Source organism: Ylistrum balloti, unplaced genomic scaffold (genome assembly GCF_031769215.1).
Source record: "Ylistrum balloti isolate Yb309-2 unplaced genomic scaffold, AGI_CSIRO_Ybal_v1 Utg370450, whole genome shotgun sequence".
Lineage (NCBI taxonomy): Eukaryota > Metazoa > Mollusca > Bivalvia > Pectinida > Pectinidae > Ylistrum > Ylistrum balloti.
In genome coordinates, this window is record NW_026782299.1 from 3,069,403 (window position 1) to 3,089,456 (window position 20,054).

At 33.8% G+C, this 20,054-nt stretch overlaps 1 protein-coding gene across 1 annotated transcript; it reads left to right on the forward strand.

Annotated features, from left to right (window-relative positions):
• The first annotated feature begins 1,063 nt into the window (after positions 1-1,063).
• Positions 1,064-4,892, forward strand: LOC132554969 (uncharacterized). Its single transcript, XM_060219297.1, has 3 exons — positions 1,064-1,450; positions 2,481-2,584; positions 2,816-4,892. The coding sequence occupies exons 1-3, from the start codon at positions 1,064-1,066 to the stop codon at positions 4,890-4,892; spliced, it is 2,568 nt and encodes an 855-aa protein (XP_060075280.1).
• The last annotated feature ends 15,162 nt before the right edge of the window (positions 4,893-20,054 follow it).

Here is a 20,054-nt window from a genome sequence, read left to right on the forward strand (position 1 = left end):
TGCTACATTACAATGGAGGATATGTACATCATTTCCTTACTGAAAACATTGAACTCGCATTTAGCATGATATACTCCTTATCACTTGGCTATCGACAATAAAACATCATTGGTTAGTTTGTAATATATAAATACTATTTTCGAGGTCATATTCTATCCAAATTGATCATTTTTTTAAGTCTACACTACCTAAAAAGTGACAGGTGTTTTATAATCATCTTTAAGTAATGTATTCCTTAGATTTCTTGGAATATACAGTATGTAGAAATAGCCAAAATACAAAAACTATGATTTAGAAAAGCAAGCTAATACTGACATGTCATCAGAAACTGAATTAAAAAACAGTTAATTAATTGTAACATATAAACAAAACAAATGTTTGCGCGGAGACTCCTGAAAAAATACAAAGAGAAGACTGGTGTTTCGGAAGAGTAAGCGTCATCTTCAAAAACATTATAATATATTGAGAAGATTAATTCAAATACTGGTAATGCAAAGCTAGTATTTGTTGTAAAGAAAAAACATCATTAAGAGAGTGTTTGATTTGTTTTTTTAACTAAGATGGCTTATAAGTCGTTCATTCATTATAATCTTTGATGGAACAATAATAAAAGTAAACTATCAATATAATTTCTCGCTAATTAGACGTAAATAGACATGTTTGGTGACTTCCTGCAATGTTGGAAAATAACAATCGTGATTGTGTGTTCGATGTATTCCGGTTCTTCAGACCTTTAGAGTCTCTGTCAAGTAGGAAACCTTAATAAACTTCAATCCAACCCCGAGTCACAATAAAATATTATCCAGAACTTTAAAGTTTCTGTCAAGGACGTAACATTGATAGACCTCCCAAACGAAGGCATTCTAAATTGGGTTAGAGGGACACAATTATTTTTTGTGATTTCTATACTAATGGAAGAAGGTAATATCATATCCTGCAAATGAGATTTTTAAATATTTTTCTCCAATAGTTCAACTTTTCACGCCAGTGAGAAACTTTTGAAGCAGAATGAATTTTTTTCCCGGAATTTTTATCTTGTTTTATTGTATCATTGCTTTCGTAGATGAAAGTCAGTTCCATAGCACAATGTTTCTGCGTGGGTTTGCTGTTCCTGGTTAGCTCCTGTTACGCCTACATCGAAGTAGAACCGATAGACACGGGTCTGTATAACTGTCTGGAAATGGAGACCAGAAATATCAGTGTTGAAGATTATCCGGCAGCTGGAATAATGCACTCTTGTGTCCAGAGCTTTTTGGCATTAACGAATAATCTTAGATACCACTCAAATATCACTGCGGAAGAAGTGGCATGGGTTAGCTCCCTTGTACGGAAATACGCTTCAAAACGTCACAAGCGCCAAGCAGGGGCTATAAGAATCAGGCAGGAAATCAGACGACTAACGGACCAACAAAGAGGCGCACTGTTTGAAGCATTCAATGTTCTAAAACAGGTATGCAATGGTACAAACATTGATACACCAGGGTGATGCTCAATAAGACACATATTAGCAAAATTGTGCATTATTTAACAATATATAATAAAACATATTACAGAATGCGCATGAAAGGATCTATTGCCAGTGTGTGCAGTATATATCACCAGACTAAAAATGAAAACAACTAACGGCAGGAAAGTAAGACGCAAATTCTTTCCCTAAGTACTAAACTAATATATACTTATCTTTAAATTTCGACCGGATGAGGCTGAATTTCGACAGATTTATATGAAAAAACAACATCCGGTATGGATTATATTTTTACTGTAAGATGAAATATGACAAGGACTAAGCGCAGGCACAAATTTCGTGCCCCTACCGCCCGTTATGTAACAAATACATTTACAGACTTTTCATAATCTTGATACTCACTAAAATCCTTTCAATTAAATTATATTACAATGAAATTCTGGAGAATTATTCTCCTGGAAAATAATGGAAGCTACTAGTTTAAAAGTAAATTACTATGTATGCTACCATGTAACTGATTACAAGTAATCTTTGCCTCAAACAACACAAATTTCGAAGACAAGTTTGAACGTGAGAAATATTGCTTTGGGATTGGCTCATCTGTAAATTCTTAGGGTAGTGTTTCAATACATGCTGATCTTATGTCATGTATTCCACTTGTAATTGCACATTTTTTTCTTAAGATTGCTTTAACACTTTTTGTTTTGCTGATCTGATAAAATAGACATATGACTTTGGTGTTTCTGTTATAACACAAAAAAGTTATATTTGATAAGCATTTAATTAATTATTTGTAAAAACAAATACCTTTTTTTTCTTTAATATCCAAGTTGGCAATAGTCAAGTTCATATAAACGAACGATTTGCTATATTCACTTTTATATTTATGGTGCGACCGCGTTTAAATTGTATTTTTAGTTTAATTGAATCATACAATTTGAGAAACGATATCTTAGATTCAGTTATTTAACATGAAGGATCTGTTTAACCACTTTCAACGTTCTATTTTATTCAGAACGGGCGATATGACACATTGGCCTCATTCCATCAGAATATGGCTATCACGTCGGCTCACAATGGTCCAAACTTTCTCGGCTGGCATAGAGTTTACCTGCTTGCGTAAGTTTGGCTACAGACCCTTTTTTATTATTTTCTGACACGACTAAGCACTCGATTATTTTTCATAAAGAAATAGCTTGAAAAAACATTAATTTAGAAAAACAACCTGATTTAGATTATACAATTCCAAATGAAAAACAAGAGAACAGCTTTTTTGATAAGCACTTTAAACGATAGCTGACTGATACAAGAGAATATTTATTGATAATATTGAATAATTTATATTTCAAGACTGGAGGAGGCATTGATGGAAGTTAACCCAACGGTGACCTTGGCCTACTGGGATTCAAGCCTCGACTTCGACATGAACGACCCCATTCAATCAATCGTTTGGTCATCACAGTTCTTTGGCAACGGCGACGGTGTGGTCAATATAGGACCATTTTCTAACTGGGTGGTGGAGGGAGGTGGTTTATTAACCAGAAACATTGCGTCATTTGGTACATCATTGATGCAGAAACGCCTTATTAACAATATCCTCAACCCAAACAACAACATCCGATTTCACTGGCAAATAACTGTGTGGTACGGACAACGACCATGGCTCCGTCAAAACGTCTTGGAGCGTCAACACGACGGCGTTCACGCTTGGGTAGGTGGATTGATGAGAGGTTTGTCAACATCAGCGCAGGATCCGGTTTTCTTCTTTCATCATTGCTTTATTGATTATCTATGGGAACAATTCCGATTAAAACAAAGAAATTTCGGAATCGACTCAACCAATGATTATTTACCAAACTTTTATCTCCGAGACCGACCTGCCCATTTTAGGGATCGCGTGATGGATGGTTTTCCAGATTATAGAAATATAGACGGTTACAGTGACCGTTTCACTAGGGATATCTACGGATACGAACGCAGCCCAGTATGTCCTGCATGTGGTTCTCCTTACATGTTTTGTGATGTAACGCGTGGAGTATGCGTATCTGCAGATCGTTCTGCTGTAGGAGAAGCAAGAGCTTCCGGAACTAGCTTCGGCGGAGTGTCGGTAGCATCACTTGCCGCTCAGGCGCAAGGACCCCTTGCTCTTGGCGAAACTTTCACGTCATCATTTGTGGATCCAAGGGCCAGAAACACGCCATTACCCTCGGGACCACGTGCTGATGGAGCAGGAAGTGCTTTTGGGGCTTTTACGGATGGTGGCACGGGAACCGGAACTAATCTCGCAACCAATCTGTTACGTACATCATCAGCAAGGGGACAATCCAACGCTAATATAAGAGCAATGATGACCGCCATGGGTGGCAATCGAGGTCAGTCGTCAGCCCAATCGTTGAGAACACCTTTTAACATCAACCAGGCAATGACAAGTCCTTTTCAGTTTCCACGAGCTAGAAATAATGGAATATCTGGCAATGTCATGCAGGGACTTGCACAGAACAGAATACCATTGCAAATGGCACAAAATAGGATGTCAACAGTTTTTCATAACGGTATGCCAGCTATACCACAGAATGGTGTGCCATCTATGGCACATAATGGTATGCCGAACAATGGTGGATTTGTTCCACGCCAAAACATACCTCCACAGACATTAACATTTCCCTCTAACTTCGGTTTCTCATCAGCAATAAATCAAGGAATCCAAAACACATTCACTTTAGATGGAGTCTCCGACGTTAATAGATGGGCTTTTATGCCTATTAGGGTCGTGTATCGCCGTCCCGAGGGATTATCATTTGATGGTAGAAACGTTCGCAAAGGAAAAATACAAGATGGATTTGACATGTATAATCCAACGATTTACAATCAAATGAAGAGATATATGCAACGAGGAACACCAGCGGTGTATCCAAAATGTCCCAAATACGGATCAGGGGCCGGAAAGATCTTTATAGAGACAAATGGCATAAACTACGCTGGGACATACAAAGATTACGCCATGATTGATGCTCGACATCCGGTGATGGAATCGTACACATACGTTGGATTCAGAAACCCTTCACTTGGACCAAGTCGGACCTTTATCCATGCATATGATTCATACGGTCGAGTCTGTCAGCCGAGATGTCTTGTTCGGAATTCAAATCCACCCCGTTACGTCCCGTGTTCTGGGGCAATAAAGGCAAACACCCGCACTCCCCGCATGTATAGCAATACATTTGGTGAGGCTGTGCTCGGTCGATGGGATTTTAAATCTGATTACTGTCCCCAGTCTTATAACGGGGAAGTTTTTATGACATTTTATTGTGATTACGGTAAAGGATGGCCATGGAGAGATTGTAATAAATACAAGAAAATGCCGTTAACAGTTAGGACTTCAAAACGTCTTTACTCACAAAAGTCACCTTATGGGAAGTGTAAATAAATGTAAACGTTTAAATGACTTTAATGATATGCCGCTTACTGCATTACTAATTAATTACACAAATCCACAATAAGATAAAAAATATATCTGAATTATTTATTCCATTCAATGTTTTATCTTACTTATGTCTTCAGATTTTTTTACGTGAAGATTTTACTGAATTAAAATCTTAATTTATGATTGAATAATCGGTGTTGATTTTATTTTCAAGATATGTTACTGTGCACCGCATTGTTGGAAATATTCATCTATCAAAAGCGATATAGTTAAACATTCAGTGAATTAACACTTCCCGACAAGAATGTAAAACAACATCTAAAATTCACGTGTCTCTGTATTTCGAGAATCAAATGTAGACGATCACGCTGTATATTGCGAAAATATCATCTCCGCAGAAAAATATAATGAAGATAAAAACGAGTTGTTTCCCTTGTGTCTTCTACTTGGCATTGTCCAGTGAAATTATCTTGATAAAATAGCGATATAAAATGGCTACAAAAACTAACAGTCTTCTTAATATAAGATAAAGATTGTATTTTATACATCCTTATTACGATGACTCTATCTAAGCCTATCGAACATGTGTGGACCTGTGAATATCTTAATAATATTCGTCATGGTCTGAAAAAATGATATCTATGTTTAGAAACTATTACTTGTATACCGTATGCAGTATTATGTTATCCTATTCCTTGTGTTTAAGCTTCTCCTATTCCAGATACGATATCAACTATTAATGATATCTTTTTATCGGGTTGTTTTTTGTATATAGCGCCCACACTTATCCAGATTCGCCACGCAGTAATGTTATGAATACTGATAAATGATCAGAAAAGGCACAAAATTATATCTATGAAGGACGTATTTCTTCTTGAATCCACGTAAAATCTTACGTTTTAGTTTAAAACATTTCCTCTATTTTTAGATATTTTCACATTTGAAGTATAATAGCAAAAATATAAAACGATGGTTGGAAACAAGCCAGATGCTTAATTTTGTTTACTGTAACATTCAACAGTATATTGCATCGTGTACAATCCCAACTCCGGGGTTACTAAAGTGTGGAGCACCGGAGGTTGCAAGATGAAGGGCAGGAAAACGAGCTCAGGTAAGAAAATATTTCCATATCGCCCCTAAGTGATTTTTGTTAGATTTTTTATTTATAGCGTACGGACCCCGTCGACGTCTTAAGATTTTTTTACGCCCGTACCTGTGACTGGTTATTTCAGTCACTTCGACACACGTTTCAAGATAGATGCAGTTGACGTTAATTTTATTTCCTGTCACGAAAGGTTTATCACTTAATAGCCATAGATCAACCGAATTGGCATCCCTCCAAACACAGTAATAAACAAATACTTGATTAAAGTAACACAAAACGATGAATCAATCATTTTTGTTTGGTGTCTTTTTTATCAACTTTACGTCCTGATCCACTCTCACTAGATGTGTCGTAGGGATGCGGTATTGAATACGTGTAGTTACACTACACTATTAAATAAGAAAGTAATATTATACTGGCATATTAACATTTGTAGAATAATAGATTAACATTGAAATTAATTCAACAACTATTGGAGCAAAAACTGTGAAGGTAAAGACTTAGGATACAAAAATCTTACATCTCTGCTTGTTTAAACACAGTGCAAAAAGAAGATCTATAGTTCGAAAACGATCAATGAATTATACGCATCAGTATATACATATGTGTGTGTTTGATATTTCATATTCTTAACTAATAAAATATTGCTCTTTCCATTCATAGGTGTAAAGTTACATCGACATATTTAAAATCATACGTAATTATTAAACCACTCACTGTATAAGCATGTGTATCTCTAACTTGACAGCAGGCTTTCAATTCGTCATTGTTGTGTTGACGTGTATAATCACATGGGTCATTAATATTAGACGAGGCCTGCGGAGGTTCGCGTGAAGTATACAGGAGGTATTATAAAGCATATATATAATTTATGGTAGGTGTCTATTCGAAAACAATATTCGACTGATGAATTAAATCTAAGATTTTGTTGACCTGACCGAGCCTTAGACGATGTAAAGTTAAAAAATATCCGAGATTTGTCTCTTAAATGTTATTTGAAATGGAAACTAATGAAAGATCATGTGTGTCACAAAACTTTTTAAGTTACGAAAAATACGGGGGAAAAATTTAAAAATTAATTCGTTATTTGTCTCACTTCATATCGCTTTCTTTGTTGATGTCATAATTCACATGATGTCATCACTTCATTGAAGGAGTGCCTCCAGGCTAAGGCGCCACGATAGATCCGTCAATTAGTATCCTACGTAACCTTAAGTGAAGATCCGGGGTGCGTTGTTCGACACTCCCTACCCGTGGTGGTTTGTGTAGAATTTTATAGACTTTTCATTCTGATGCATGTGTTTGGCTACAAGCTGAATTAGGTAATCTTGGAAAGTTCTTAAATATTGCATTTAAATGACGTTCAGAAACATTGTGAAATATTTTTCTTGATATCGATGTTAAAGATATTGTTGTTCTTTCAATCATCTGTACAATATATAATTTGTAATTCATTAATGTAGTACATGGTTATGTTGATAAGTGTGCTGTGTATTGGAGCGTGCAAGTGTCTGCGTGTCACTGTAAGAATGATTGCATGTAGGATCGACTATGTATATCACCCAAATATTATAAAATGCCGTGTACAATGTTGAACTTTATAAGCCGTAACGCTTTCAGAATCAAGAACTTAACTGAAGCTGGATTTATAAACTGTGGAACTTAATTGTCTGTATCCTCGCTATGACATATCACCTATTACAGTACAGCTTAGGTATTGATACGATAAACAAAAATAAAATTTTAAGATGTGAAAGCAAATCATTTTAAAATTTCTGTGAACATTACCAAGATAATTTTTTTTATTTTTTGTATTCTGTATTACACATCCGATTTTTCTGTAGAAGGGAAAAATAACTATAACTGAAAACTCGTTGTTTGATACGGTGATAAAATTCATTATAACGAGACCGTCACATTGAACTAAGATTCCTTTAACTGACACGTCCATTAATCCTGGCATCTTGTGACAAATAGCTAATGTCTAGACTGATTGACACGATGTGTGTTTGATCTACTTTCTCTCCTTAGAAATCGAAATAAAAACATGAGACACAATTATTAACTTCCTGGTTCGAAATGACACTGCTGTTTTATATCAGCGAGAGTTACAAAGAACACCTGTGGTTTGAGCTACGACAAGTAATAGCTATGATTGTTACATCGACGTTATCTGTCCTAGATTGTTGGCAATAGTGTTCAGACAAGATGTCACACAATATCTATCATCATATTTTGACATTCTTACAAACTCTTCGGGAGAGACTCTGAGAAGGACATAGTTAAGGTGATATATAGCATATTTATTTACAGCTCATAATTTTACTGCTAACAGGTATGTTTCTAATGAAAATGTACCGCTTATATATATCTTAGGTCAAAATTAAAGCAACCGAATAAGGGGACAACAACAATACAGTGCTTGTTTTCATTCCGCAGAAATTCCATGACACGGACTTAAGTTGTGAAATGTTAATATCTTAAACTTTCTGTAGGTTATACTCGTATTAACAGACTTGGATCGCAAGCAAGCCGAACCTGCTATCTTTCTTGTAAGAACAATTAGAAGTATGTTTTACAATTTTTATATTGTGTTGACGTTACATCAAGCTACGAATTGCATTCTACATAAATCGTAACCACTGTGATAAAGGCAGAATTTATTTTGAAATGTTTTTCGATTTGATATTTATACTTTGATATACACAGATCTACAGAAGATTTCTTTAGTTTTTATGTGACCTCTGTTCCGTTGAGAAGTTATTGCGCCGCACAACTCGCCAATGAAAAGTAACCTGATGATTTTGGACTTCTAGTTAAGAAAATTGTTTAACAAATGAAAATGTTAGTTTCAATCATGTTTATTTTGTTATTTGATACAATATGGTCAAAGTAAATTAAAATGCCGCAGTCTTTGTGAGGAGATATAAGCTGCATTTATCTATTTTTCTCTCTCTCGATTGCATGAAAATTACGGTCAGACAGTACAATAATATAAACAGATTCAGTCTCATATTTTTTTTATGATTATAAACTGTCAACATACATAATCATATATGTTCACTCCATAGGCTTTATACTTTTATTTGATATGACCAATTCACCGCCTTTGATTGCTTATTTCATTGTTCAGAAGGTATGTAATAACAATGCAGAATAGTTTGTCTCGTACAGGTGTGAGTTATCAGGTAATAATTCCTGTCCAGAGAGGATAGCTGCTAACAAATTATACCAGACAAGACATTTTGAAAATATTGATGAGTTATTTGTTAATCAATCATTTTTTGTAGTGTTGTTACCTCCAAATATATATTTTCTGAAAAATAAAACCATTATGTTAAACATAAAAGCCTACATATTTCACGTTTCGAGATAATATAATTAAGGTCGATCACAGACAACGGAACGTATAATATACTTTCAAATAAATTCAATTGATGATAAGTAAATGGGATACAATGACGGTGTTGCTAACTTCCGGGCAGACCATTGGATGTAGTTTCATTAGCTCCCAACCAGCCAGTTCCAATATTGAATTACCACGATAATACTACACTGACGGTCAGATTCATATTTAGCACACGTTTAAGCGTGAGTGACCGAGAGACAGTACTTGTGACCAGGAAGAGGCGTTATATATGGTGCCAACTGACAAATATGATTTATTCTGGACAGCATCTCCAACAAGTTTGTTTGTTTGTTTTTTTCTCTGTGTGTTTATTTTGAAGATCGAAATATCAACAAGGACCCCGATAGTGCGGCTAATGACACAAGCTGCATGGTGTCAACAAACTTTTAACATGTCCAAGAAAAAGACATCGCAGAAAACATGCCTGGCCATTACTAAAACACGTCTTCAGGTAAAGAAAAAGGAGCAAAATCTAAATGACGTAGGACTTGCTGATAACGAAATCACCGGTTTATTGCAGAAAATTACTACAGGCCCTGCCCAATGTCATTAAATGATGTAGGAGATTCGTAGCAGTAAACAATGTAAGCTGCCAGACATATCTGCATTTACAATGATTCACAGCTATAACATCGTGAGAATATGACGGATATGATGTAAAACTTGGAGAAAATCTTAATGTGTTAACACCATAGGTATCAGGAAACAGTTAATTTGCATTTTTTCTGAAATTATTGGTCATGTTTGTGATATACAGGTATTGCAGTTTGGTTATGAAAAATACATCATTACATGTATATAAACTACATAACAATTACATTAATAGTAGAGAGATACAATCTGTGTAAATAAAAATTTCCTCTGATTTCTGACATGTGATTGCCATGGTTACCAACTGAAAAAATGCTTAAAATGCAAAAATACTGGTAATTCCAACCTAACACTACAACTTTATAGAATATATTTATTTCTGAACATTTATCTTAAAATCAACAACACTGTCATGGTAACAAATTACTTACATTTCAGCAACATGACCACATCTAAACACTATGAAGATTTCACTTCCTGTAAAGCTAGTTTTTGATGCGTAGACACAGATTCGAGACTGCTCAAACAGTAACTCCAACACAAAGCTAAATTTTTATCTTAAAAAAATTAAACCCCACATTGTCCACTTCAACATGACGAGACCAAATTTAGTAAGGATTTATTTTCTAAATCTTAATTAAAACCTTTATAATGGGGTAACCTAATGAACAAAAATATCACCCATTGTTTCACCGAGAAACTTTGCACTGCTACCATAATGGAAATCATCGTGCAGCAAACAATGACGATGCGACCATGAGGAAAAAAAAAATAAAAATGGATGACTACAGAAGATTATATAATGATGAATGAAAGATATATCCAGTTGTTCACGACTGCTAGCAATTACATAAACTTATTTCAATACACTTTTTTGAAAGATTTCAATAGTGCTATATATGACGCATAATAAATCCAATTTTGAGTCTTTGCGTCGGATGAGCTTAGACATTTTGGTAATGCATGTATTAGACGCTATCGTTTCTGATGCTAATTATGTACCGAAAGGTGCTATTCACTTGTGTGCCTCTTGTACAATCCTTGACAAAAATGTTACATTAATAATGTTTGTAAATGTTCTGAAGTTAATGCACGATATAAAAAAAACGAAAACGTTTTTGTTTGTCGTGAAACTATAAAACAATCTGTTGGACGGAATGTATGGTGTGCGATCTGCCGATATTCGTGTATTGTTCCCATTGAACATGTTATGTCTTTGTGATGATGCATGTACATGTGATAAAATGTTACCAATAAATGTTACGACATACCTTGTTTATGTATATTGTGATTAATGATTTATAATACATGTAAGCAGATGAGCTAGCCTTCCTAGCGTTTACTTGTTTTTACAACTGAGCATTCATTGGTCGTTTCGCAGGGTTAACAATTAAGGCCATTAGCATCTTAATTAGAGACCGCTTCAAAAGTTAACTACCGCGCTATTGAACCATTTAATTTCAATAGAAAAAATATTGTTAAAACACACACACACACAATTCCTGTATGTCTTTGTAGTGTATTCTGCGCTAATACAAACACCCCATTACAAGTGACCATAGACCAGTCACCAAACACCTGCTGTGTATTATACACTGTACATTTGCCAGTTGTCAGACCAGTGAGGTTGATCAAGGCTATATAACGAGTGTGTGTTTAATGTGGTGATAAAACCTATATACTTATAACTGTAAAAAAAATATGGACACAGGTGACAATAAGGAAATTCAGTCTGTTTAGTCATATTCACCATTCAAAACGCCCTACTGTATTGATATAGAGGTTGGACTTCATACATGAACGACTAAGATGATTCTGAAATACCATACTTATCTTTACTGTGTTTTGCATGCAGGGAAGTAACGAACTACAGTTGACATCGCTGTCAAGTAAATCGTCACTTAAACTCGTGATATTTGGATTTCGACGCAATACAGAAAAAAACATTTGAAATCATGATTGATGTTTGGTCAGATACAAAACAATTTCAAATGTTGCCAATTCATCACTGATCGACAATATGCTGTCGATGCGCTTGGATGGCGTAATTCCGAGAAATATCATCAGGTGCATGTAATTAAAACGTATCCTTTCATCAAGACATCTATCAATTCATATTGGTATTTCCCTTACCTGTGGTTATTCCATCTAGAACACAGAAACCCACACAATCGTGCAAAGCTTGAATAACACTATCAGTCTGTATATACATATAATTTAATGTGTAACATTTTTTTCTGATTTTTGATGATTTTTGTTCCTTTTTTGGAAAATAGCAATCGTGAATCATTAATCACCTGCCGGTTAAAACACGCCTTTATCATCGGTATTCTGGAGGAGGTTACTGATATTTGACACATTTTTGCAGATATCGTAAAATCATTTATTTTAGCGGGTCTAGATTTTGTGTTTGAATATGTTTAAGAACTATTTTGCGGGCGCTGGATTATTTATTAAACAGAAAATACTCTTATACTATTACATGTCAAATCTTTAACAGTTTATTAATTCGTAGACATATGAATTTGTGAAAATACGTATGGAATCGACAAAATAAACCATCCACGGAAATTAATGATGTTATAAGTATGAACGTGTTCAAACTCTATGTCTCAGCAGGAACACAGCCAACGTCAAACCACCTTGATATGTAAGAGGACAAACAAAATGAACTTTTTATGAAAACATTATCCAGTCATGATTAAATCCAGACGGTATTTTCAACATTGTAAACATTAGACATAAAGCGGATTCGTTCGTAGAAGTAACAAAGGGTATGTATTTGCATGATTCCAGTAATGTTGATAGGAAATATTTAAAGGTAAGCAAATCTTCAAATATATATGAACCTTAACACCAGATATTTAACAGTAATTCTATAATGAAGTATACCGGTAGGAAATCATTGAAGTAAATGAATCAACAACATTACTTGTTTCTAAAATTTAGTACGCTGGTATACTACTACTAAGGAGAGAAAAGTTAATTATCGGTTCTTATTGATTTTCCATGTTAAAGCATTTTATTAATACCAGATTGTGGACTAGTGAATGCTATTTTTATACTTGGATACGTTTCTTTACTGTTTGTGTTGAACATCAGTGATTGCATAACCCAATATGTGATCCATTCTTCAACGTTAGGTGCAAACTGCATAGCTTACACTCCGAAGATACCTGTCTTATCATCGCAGCTTTGATTATAAACATTTAATCTCTTATATCACAATGATCTAGAAAATTTACAAGTTACTAAATAATGTATCGGATATGTTTACCATGTTTAGGGTGGTTGCCGACCTACATCTTTTTGTCTTAAATTGACGGTCCGTCAAACCTCATGATAAGTACCAGATGTGTAACTAAATGACATCCTTTATTAGAAGTTTGTGTATGCATTCCTTTCTGATATCATTGTTTTGATGTTTCACCTCTTTCTCTTATTTCTATTCGTTTGATGTTGTTTGCTTTGATTTGCTTCAAAGTATATGTGTTGACGCTATGTGTTACGGTTCTTTTCTGATTAATGTACTTTGACTAGTTAATACTAATAGGACATTTGACCAAGACATGAAATCTTCACAAACCATGGAATGTTAAAATGTGCCATTTGCTTTGTGATATTTTTCTTAACATTCAGTCCTTACACAGATGACATATCTTTGTCTTGCGGAGTGCTGGTCCTGGGATTATTTCTTTATTTGAGATGAATAGGCGCTGCTTTAATTTACTTTCTCGATGGTTCATATTATGAAATCCTGAACCAAAATATATTCATAATGATTTAGAAAAATGTCATTGTATAGTCTAATACATGGTTAGTTGCGTTTAATCTTCAAAGAGAGAAAATATTATTGTATTTAGAAAAATAGGAAGCTCCTGACATCCCCACATATTTAATGATATCGGCATAGAAAAAGGTGCACTGTCATAAACATTTCGGCGTTACTTTATTGCGCGATTGGATGATTCTTGTTATCATTATAATAACACGGGTAACAACAAAATTTAATATCATTCGAAAAATAGAATTTGGTTTCGATAGAAAAAGTTTTCAGATATTATGCTGTGAATTTGTGTTGCTTTTAGTCTACGTTGACGTCGGTTTGAACAATTCAAGTAACGAATATTTCAATCAGCTGGAAAAAATCAATCAAGAGACTGTTTAAAAAAACGTATCACAGAGAAACTGCATCAAGAAATTGGTCGGGAATTATTAAGTGAAAACAGAAGAAAGCACAAATGATGCAATTTTCTCCCAAATGTTTTATCGTTTTAACACCGAAATCCTGATTACTTGTCCAATTTGGTACTTCCGTGTACATCTGATCTTCACAACATCCTATGTACAACAGACTTCTATCGAAGAGTTTTCTATCCTTAAATATAGTCCTTTGGAATAATATTCCTGAAAGAAAAATCCTACCTTGTATACATCTCAAAAACCCCATCTCAAAGGAGGCATTCCCTTGACCCTGAAAGGTCATCTCCTCACAAGAAATTTTGCTGACAGTCCTTCGTCAACAGATTTTTTTAGAAGATAATTTCTTAATCTCCATCTCTTATTGCCCTCTTCAAATCTTTGCCTCGTGATAATCAACTTCCTTAACGTACTAACTCGGTATTTATATGGTTCTGTTTGGTCATATATATATATATATATCTTATGACCAAAATGTCGAAATTTATAACAGCAATATTAAAAGATAATAAAATCTTGTATATTTTGTAAATAATTAGTGTTCGAGTTTAGCATACTCATATAACAACCTATCCAACCGAACTGGCTCAATCACAAATCTTAATCTTTCCTACTTTTTCTCTACCATTCACCTGAAGTACATAATGTACACTACTTATGTTTTCACATCTAATTCCTTTTATCTAATCACTCCATAGTTGTTAGTCATAGGTTAAACATATATTGCCAGCAGATTAGTGTTTTTGATGAGCAGGAAAATGCATAAATGCATCATTTTGGTATGCATGATGTAACGTAGTTCATGTTTCATTTACCCGAATAAAATTCAGTTTAAAATGAAAACGTCTTTTTTTCTTTGAAGTCATGAAATGAAGTTTTCTTTTCTTTAATTTTTCCGATTCTTTTTTAGTTTTTAGATTTTTTGCAAATAAGTGAAAATAAATCCTTTCAATAACAGATGTTGGAGGTTGTTAGAGAATGGTAAATGAAGTACACAAAACTGATCAAATTATGTACCATAACTGACATCTTAACAAGTGCTGTGGTGTAATATACATACATGTTCTGACTAAAAACATATCAGAACTCGTGACAATAAATACAACAATATTTATGATATAAACAGGTTATTGTAGTATAGTATCCTAGATATCTTGATCAATTATTTTTTGTTATCTATTAATATATAGCGTTATATTACCTCATAAACTCTTAGTAAGTTAATTTATTTTCGGTGAGGAAACTTTCGTTGATTTCAATGGCAATTTTGATTAAGGAATTATTATGCCCAAGAGATGTAATAACAAGTATAAGTACATGTACAGAGCTGTATGTTTATGAAACAGTAATGTTTAGAAAAAAAGTACGAAAATTAACTCCCTCGACAACACCTGATTTTGTTAGGCCAGGATATGAATATATACATATCTTTTATGATTTAAAAGATCTATCAACATCCGCCTTCGATTTTGTTTAGAGAGTTGTAACATATTGCGTGACCAAAAACCTGTCCAAATTGATGTAAAGTCATGACATAAGATAGATAGCGACGCCATTTCCTCCATGTTTCTGGGAATATTAATCGCCGTAACGCGAACTATAGCAGTTTTCCATGTGTTATTTCTCAATAGACAAACGTACAGTTGTCACGTGTCTTTACCCAGTGATAGTCCATCAAGTTCTTAATGAATCAATTACTGTCATTGTTTTTACATAAACATGTCTCGCCTGTTGACAACATTAAGTCTCTGCAGAAAATTAGTCTAACTGGAAATCAATGTATAATTGGCATTGATTTTACGTAGCTACACACAGAGGGAGATTGATTAATTTTATATGTGGTTAATAATATCCTTTAGCTAAAGGCCAAATGATCCAGGCCTTGAAATTAACTGTCAATTTTGTTTTCTCATTGTGATATGCGGTTAATTACAGCTATGATGTAACCTTTGACATCAAAAAGGTTCATCGATAATGCAAAGCCATGATGATATGCATATTCTCTCATCAAACTTTCACTAGATTGTCAATTTTCCCGAACCTGTCAAAATATCAAAATGCATTTAAGTTTAAAGACAATTACAGGTCACTTCAAGTATGTCAACTTTCATCCGGTCATCATTTCGTAGACTTATAAATTCGTTGTTTTTAGCACCCACCAATTAAACGAAAATGAATCCCCCACAGATATCAGTGAGTGTAAAGTATGTTGTTGGATATATTATCAAACAATACATTAAATCTGCTTTCCGTATCAGTTACTGAAAGTACTACCAACTGGTTATTCATTTTTCTGTTTCATATCAACAATATATGCCTACAAGTTATGAAAATCACAATCAAAGTTCAAAACTGACGAAATGGGGACAAAAAGTAACGAAAATCACTTACATTGAGACCATTGAAAATACTAAGATAATAAGATCACGTGTTGTTCAAGGGGTGTGAGCGGCCTCTGTTTCATAAGTGACGTTCCAGCTTTGCAACACCACGTGGCATAGAACGTGGGTTTGCCGTAGTCATTGAAAAGAAGAATTTAAAGTTGTCAATATCGTATCATACAGTTGGCGTTGGGGGCTGAATTGAATCTAATATCAACTTTAATATAAACTGAGGTCACTGTAACTGTAAGTTGCTGATATAAAGATGTTGTGACCACTTGTACTCTCCAGTCTGGCAAGACAGGCGTTATAAGCAAAATGTATTATCATATTTCGACAATAGTATACTATGAATTAAGGTGTTCAAGAGCGCTCTTAATTTTAGAACTAAATTCTTGGAGACGACAGAGCAGTTCATTGTATTCCAGGCATGGAATAACCATATACCAATAATGCTTGAACTCCTCTCAAACGTGCGTAATGATATATGGTAACAGCATAAAACACATCAAATCAAAATCTAGTTAACGATATCTTAATTTATGAAACCGATTTGTGTAAAGGTTGTGTATTTCCCTTAATTCGGTTTTTCTTTCAATGTTTGTGATCTTGGCGATTTTATTGTATCTTCAAAAAAAAAATATATACATATTATTCAACGTTTGAATTTAGCAGGAAACCTGAACAAGATAGATTTATTTCAAAATTTGTTAATATTTCAAATTTAGTAATGTTAATGCTAATGTTTAAATGCATAAATGATATAAAAATATACTTTTAAAAGTTCTCAGTTTCGTACATTAAGTTCATCAGGATTGTCGTTACTAGTGACTCGGCAGAGCAATATCTGTGAAATGTATAATTTGTTGACCAAACAGTACAAAATGGCACAAATCACATGATTTACCATCGCGATATAAAGCAAAATTAAAACATGAATAATGGAGAGATAAATACGAAAATCATTGAAAAGGTACATGGAGAATAAGACTAGATGTTCCTGAAGGGTAAGTGTCGTTGTTATCAATCATACCACCCATGTTGATCTAAGTCAGTGCTAATAATGCCACGTATTCAAATATCATCATATCGCCATCAAGCACACACGCATGCATCTAACACTTTATATCACACAAGTATTTTACAAGCATACGGTGACAGTGTAACTTCTATATAGTCCTTGATAACATGCGCTTCTCGAAAAGCTGTCTGTAAGTATATATGGCATCGATACCTATCGCGTGTAAACTCTAACAAGCACATTTGGAATTCAAATGCTATAGGTTTGTTTAGAAACATGAAAGCTACTACTAAGACTTTGATTCAATTTAAGAAGTAATTGTATTTCTATAATTCAATTACTTGTCAAACTGGTCATTTTACAAAAACATAAAGGTCAGCACCAAATGGCTAAACAAATAGTTTCGTTATTGAAAACAAGTTAATCATCCCAAGTGCATGAGTAATCATGTTCATTCATGAGATTTTCGTTTGAACATTGCACTTTTTTAGGATAATAATAATCCATATGGTATTTGATGAAATAATGAAATAACACACTTTTGAGTATTTCGTAATAGAAAATACCTGCTAAAATTATTGTTTAGGTGTTGACGTAGCTCACTTTCAATGATTCAAGAAGAAATATCGGTTCTGTCGTATATCGAGAATAATGCCATCATTGGTCAAATACTTATCCTCATTCTGTTTCATTTATGTAAATATTTTCTGTCCTTTTTCATTATATTCACGAAAACTAAACGTTTCGACATGATCCTATGTAATGTAATGATAAGTAAATTGCTGCCACTCCTAGTATTCAATGTTTAGTTGACGGATGTCCTGTACGTGCTATAAGAGATAGTCGAATTTGGTGTGGGGACAACCACATTAAAGTGAAAAGGCGAATAATGACGCGCATATTAACTTTAAATCTAATGTTGGGTGAGAAAACATATTCCCAGAGACATCTACTGTAGCTTAATGATAGAGTGAACTATATACACAATCATGTGATTCATCGCCTACCTAACAAGTTAGAACTAATAGCACTTTAAATGAACTAAAACATTTTTGTAGACGAACGATAATACAGTCAGTATAACTGAGTCTAAAAGCGAGAAGAAAATGCTGATATTTTATCAATTCTTGACACGAAGACCTTTGGAAATTACAACGATAATGATGTGTTCCGGAAAGGTAAGTGTCTCTCACTGTCGACTTTAAACCGTCATCTGAATTCAATTCCTCCTCCTCAAATAAGAACTCGTTAAAACAATAAAATCACAAAGCAAATAAATAAACATCGAAGTAATAAATCTTAATATCGCCTATGGATATAGATTTCCAAATGAGAATTGTGGATAAGGGAAATCGGCTTATTTCCAATTATCTTTGAAAATGACGTGAAACAGATTTAGTTATAGATAAATGAATAAAAACCAACATAATTTGATGGAATATAGGAGTAGCGTTGGTAAATGGTATGACTCTTATTGATTTAAAGTTCAAAAGTTTACAGAATTCTGATGTTAGTGTACCAAAGGTCACCCTGATTCCTTTATCAAACTTCGTGAAAACCATAGAACATCAATAAGTTTTAACTTGAAGACTTTTAAAATCAATTAAAAACAAAGAAAAAAACTCTCAAAAGGATTTTTATTATTTCGTTTTTATTATTATGGTCAGAAAGACATTTATCTAAATCTATTTATTCTTAGAATAATTAGCTAATGATATACCTAAGAAAGACCATGAATTAATGACAATTTTCACCATTTTTTTTGGAGACAAAATAAAAAAGACATAAAAAAACACACATAAAGGAAAACAGGAAATAATAGCTAGACCAATCAATTAACAGTTTACAAAGTGTCATGGCGATGTTGTTGGAATTCCAGAGTGATGGGAAATGTTTGTCTATATATAAATCAAACGTAAACTGCATCAACAGTCAAACCATTCGACCGTGACTAGCGGACAGGTACGGGCATGGTGAGTTCGTTATACTTATATTACTATCAAACAATTGTATGAGAGAATTTATAAGCAATTTTTTAATATTCTATCAAAGAATTCATAGTAAGTCGCCATGTACATTTTATTGAAAAGTTTAACATAATCCAGTAATTAGACATATAACTTAACTTTGAAAATACAAAAAAGAAAATTAAATTGTTTTGTAATGAAATAGACGCTATTACGATCAATTCTATTTTTAGTTCTAAATGGAGTTTTTTTTAAACATTTCCATTAAGTATTTATTTTACTTACACGTTGACGCTGTCATCAATATCAAACCTTTTTTTACTGACACCAGGTAAGGCTATATATAATTCGTTTATTTTACGGCTGTGGACGATATGAAATAATCAACAAATGATTCACTTATTCTTTGTCTCCATAGAAATTTTGTAACATATTCAGTTTTCAGCATCCCTTGTAAAAGAAGCAACAGTCTCATGTTTTCCGACATATTT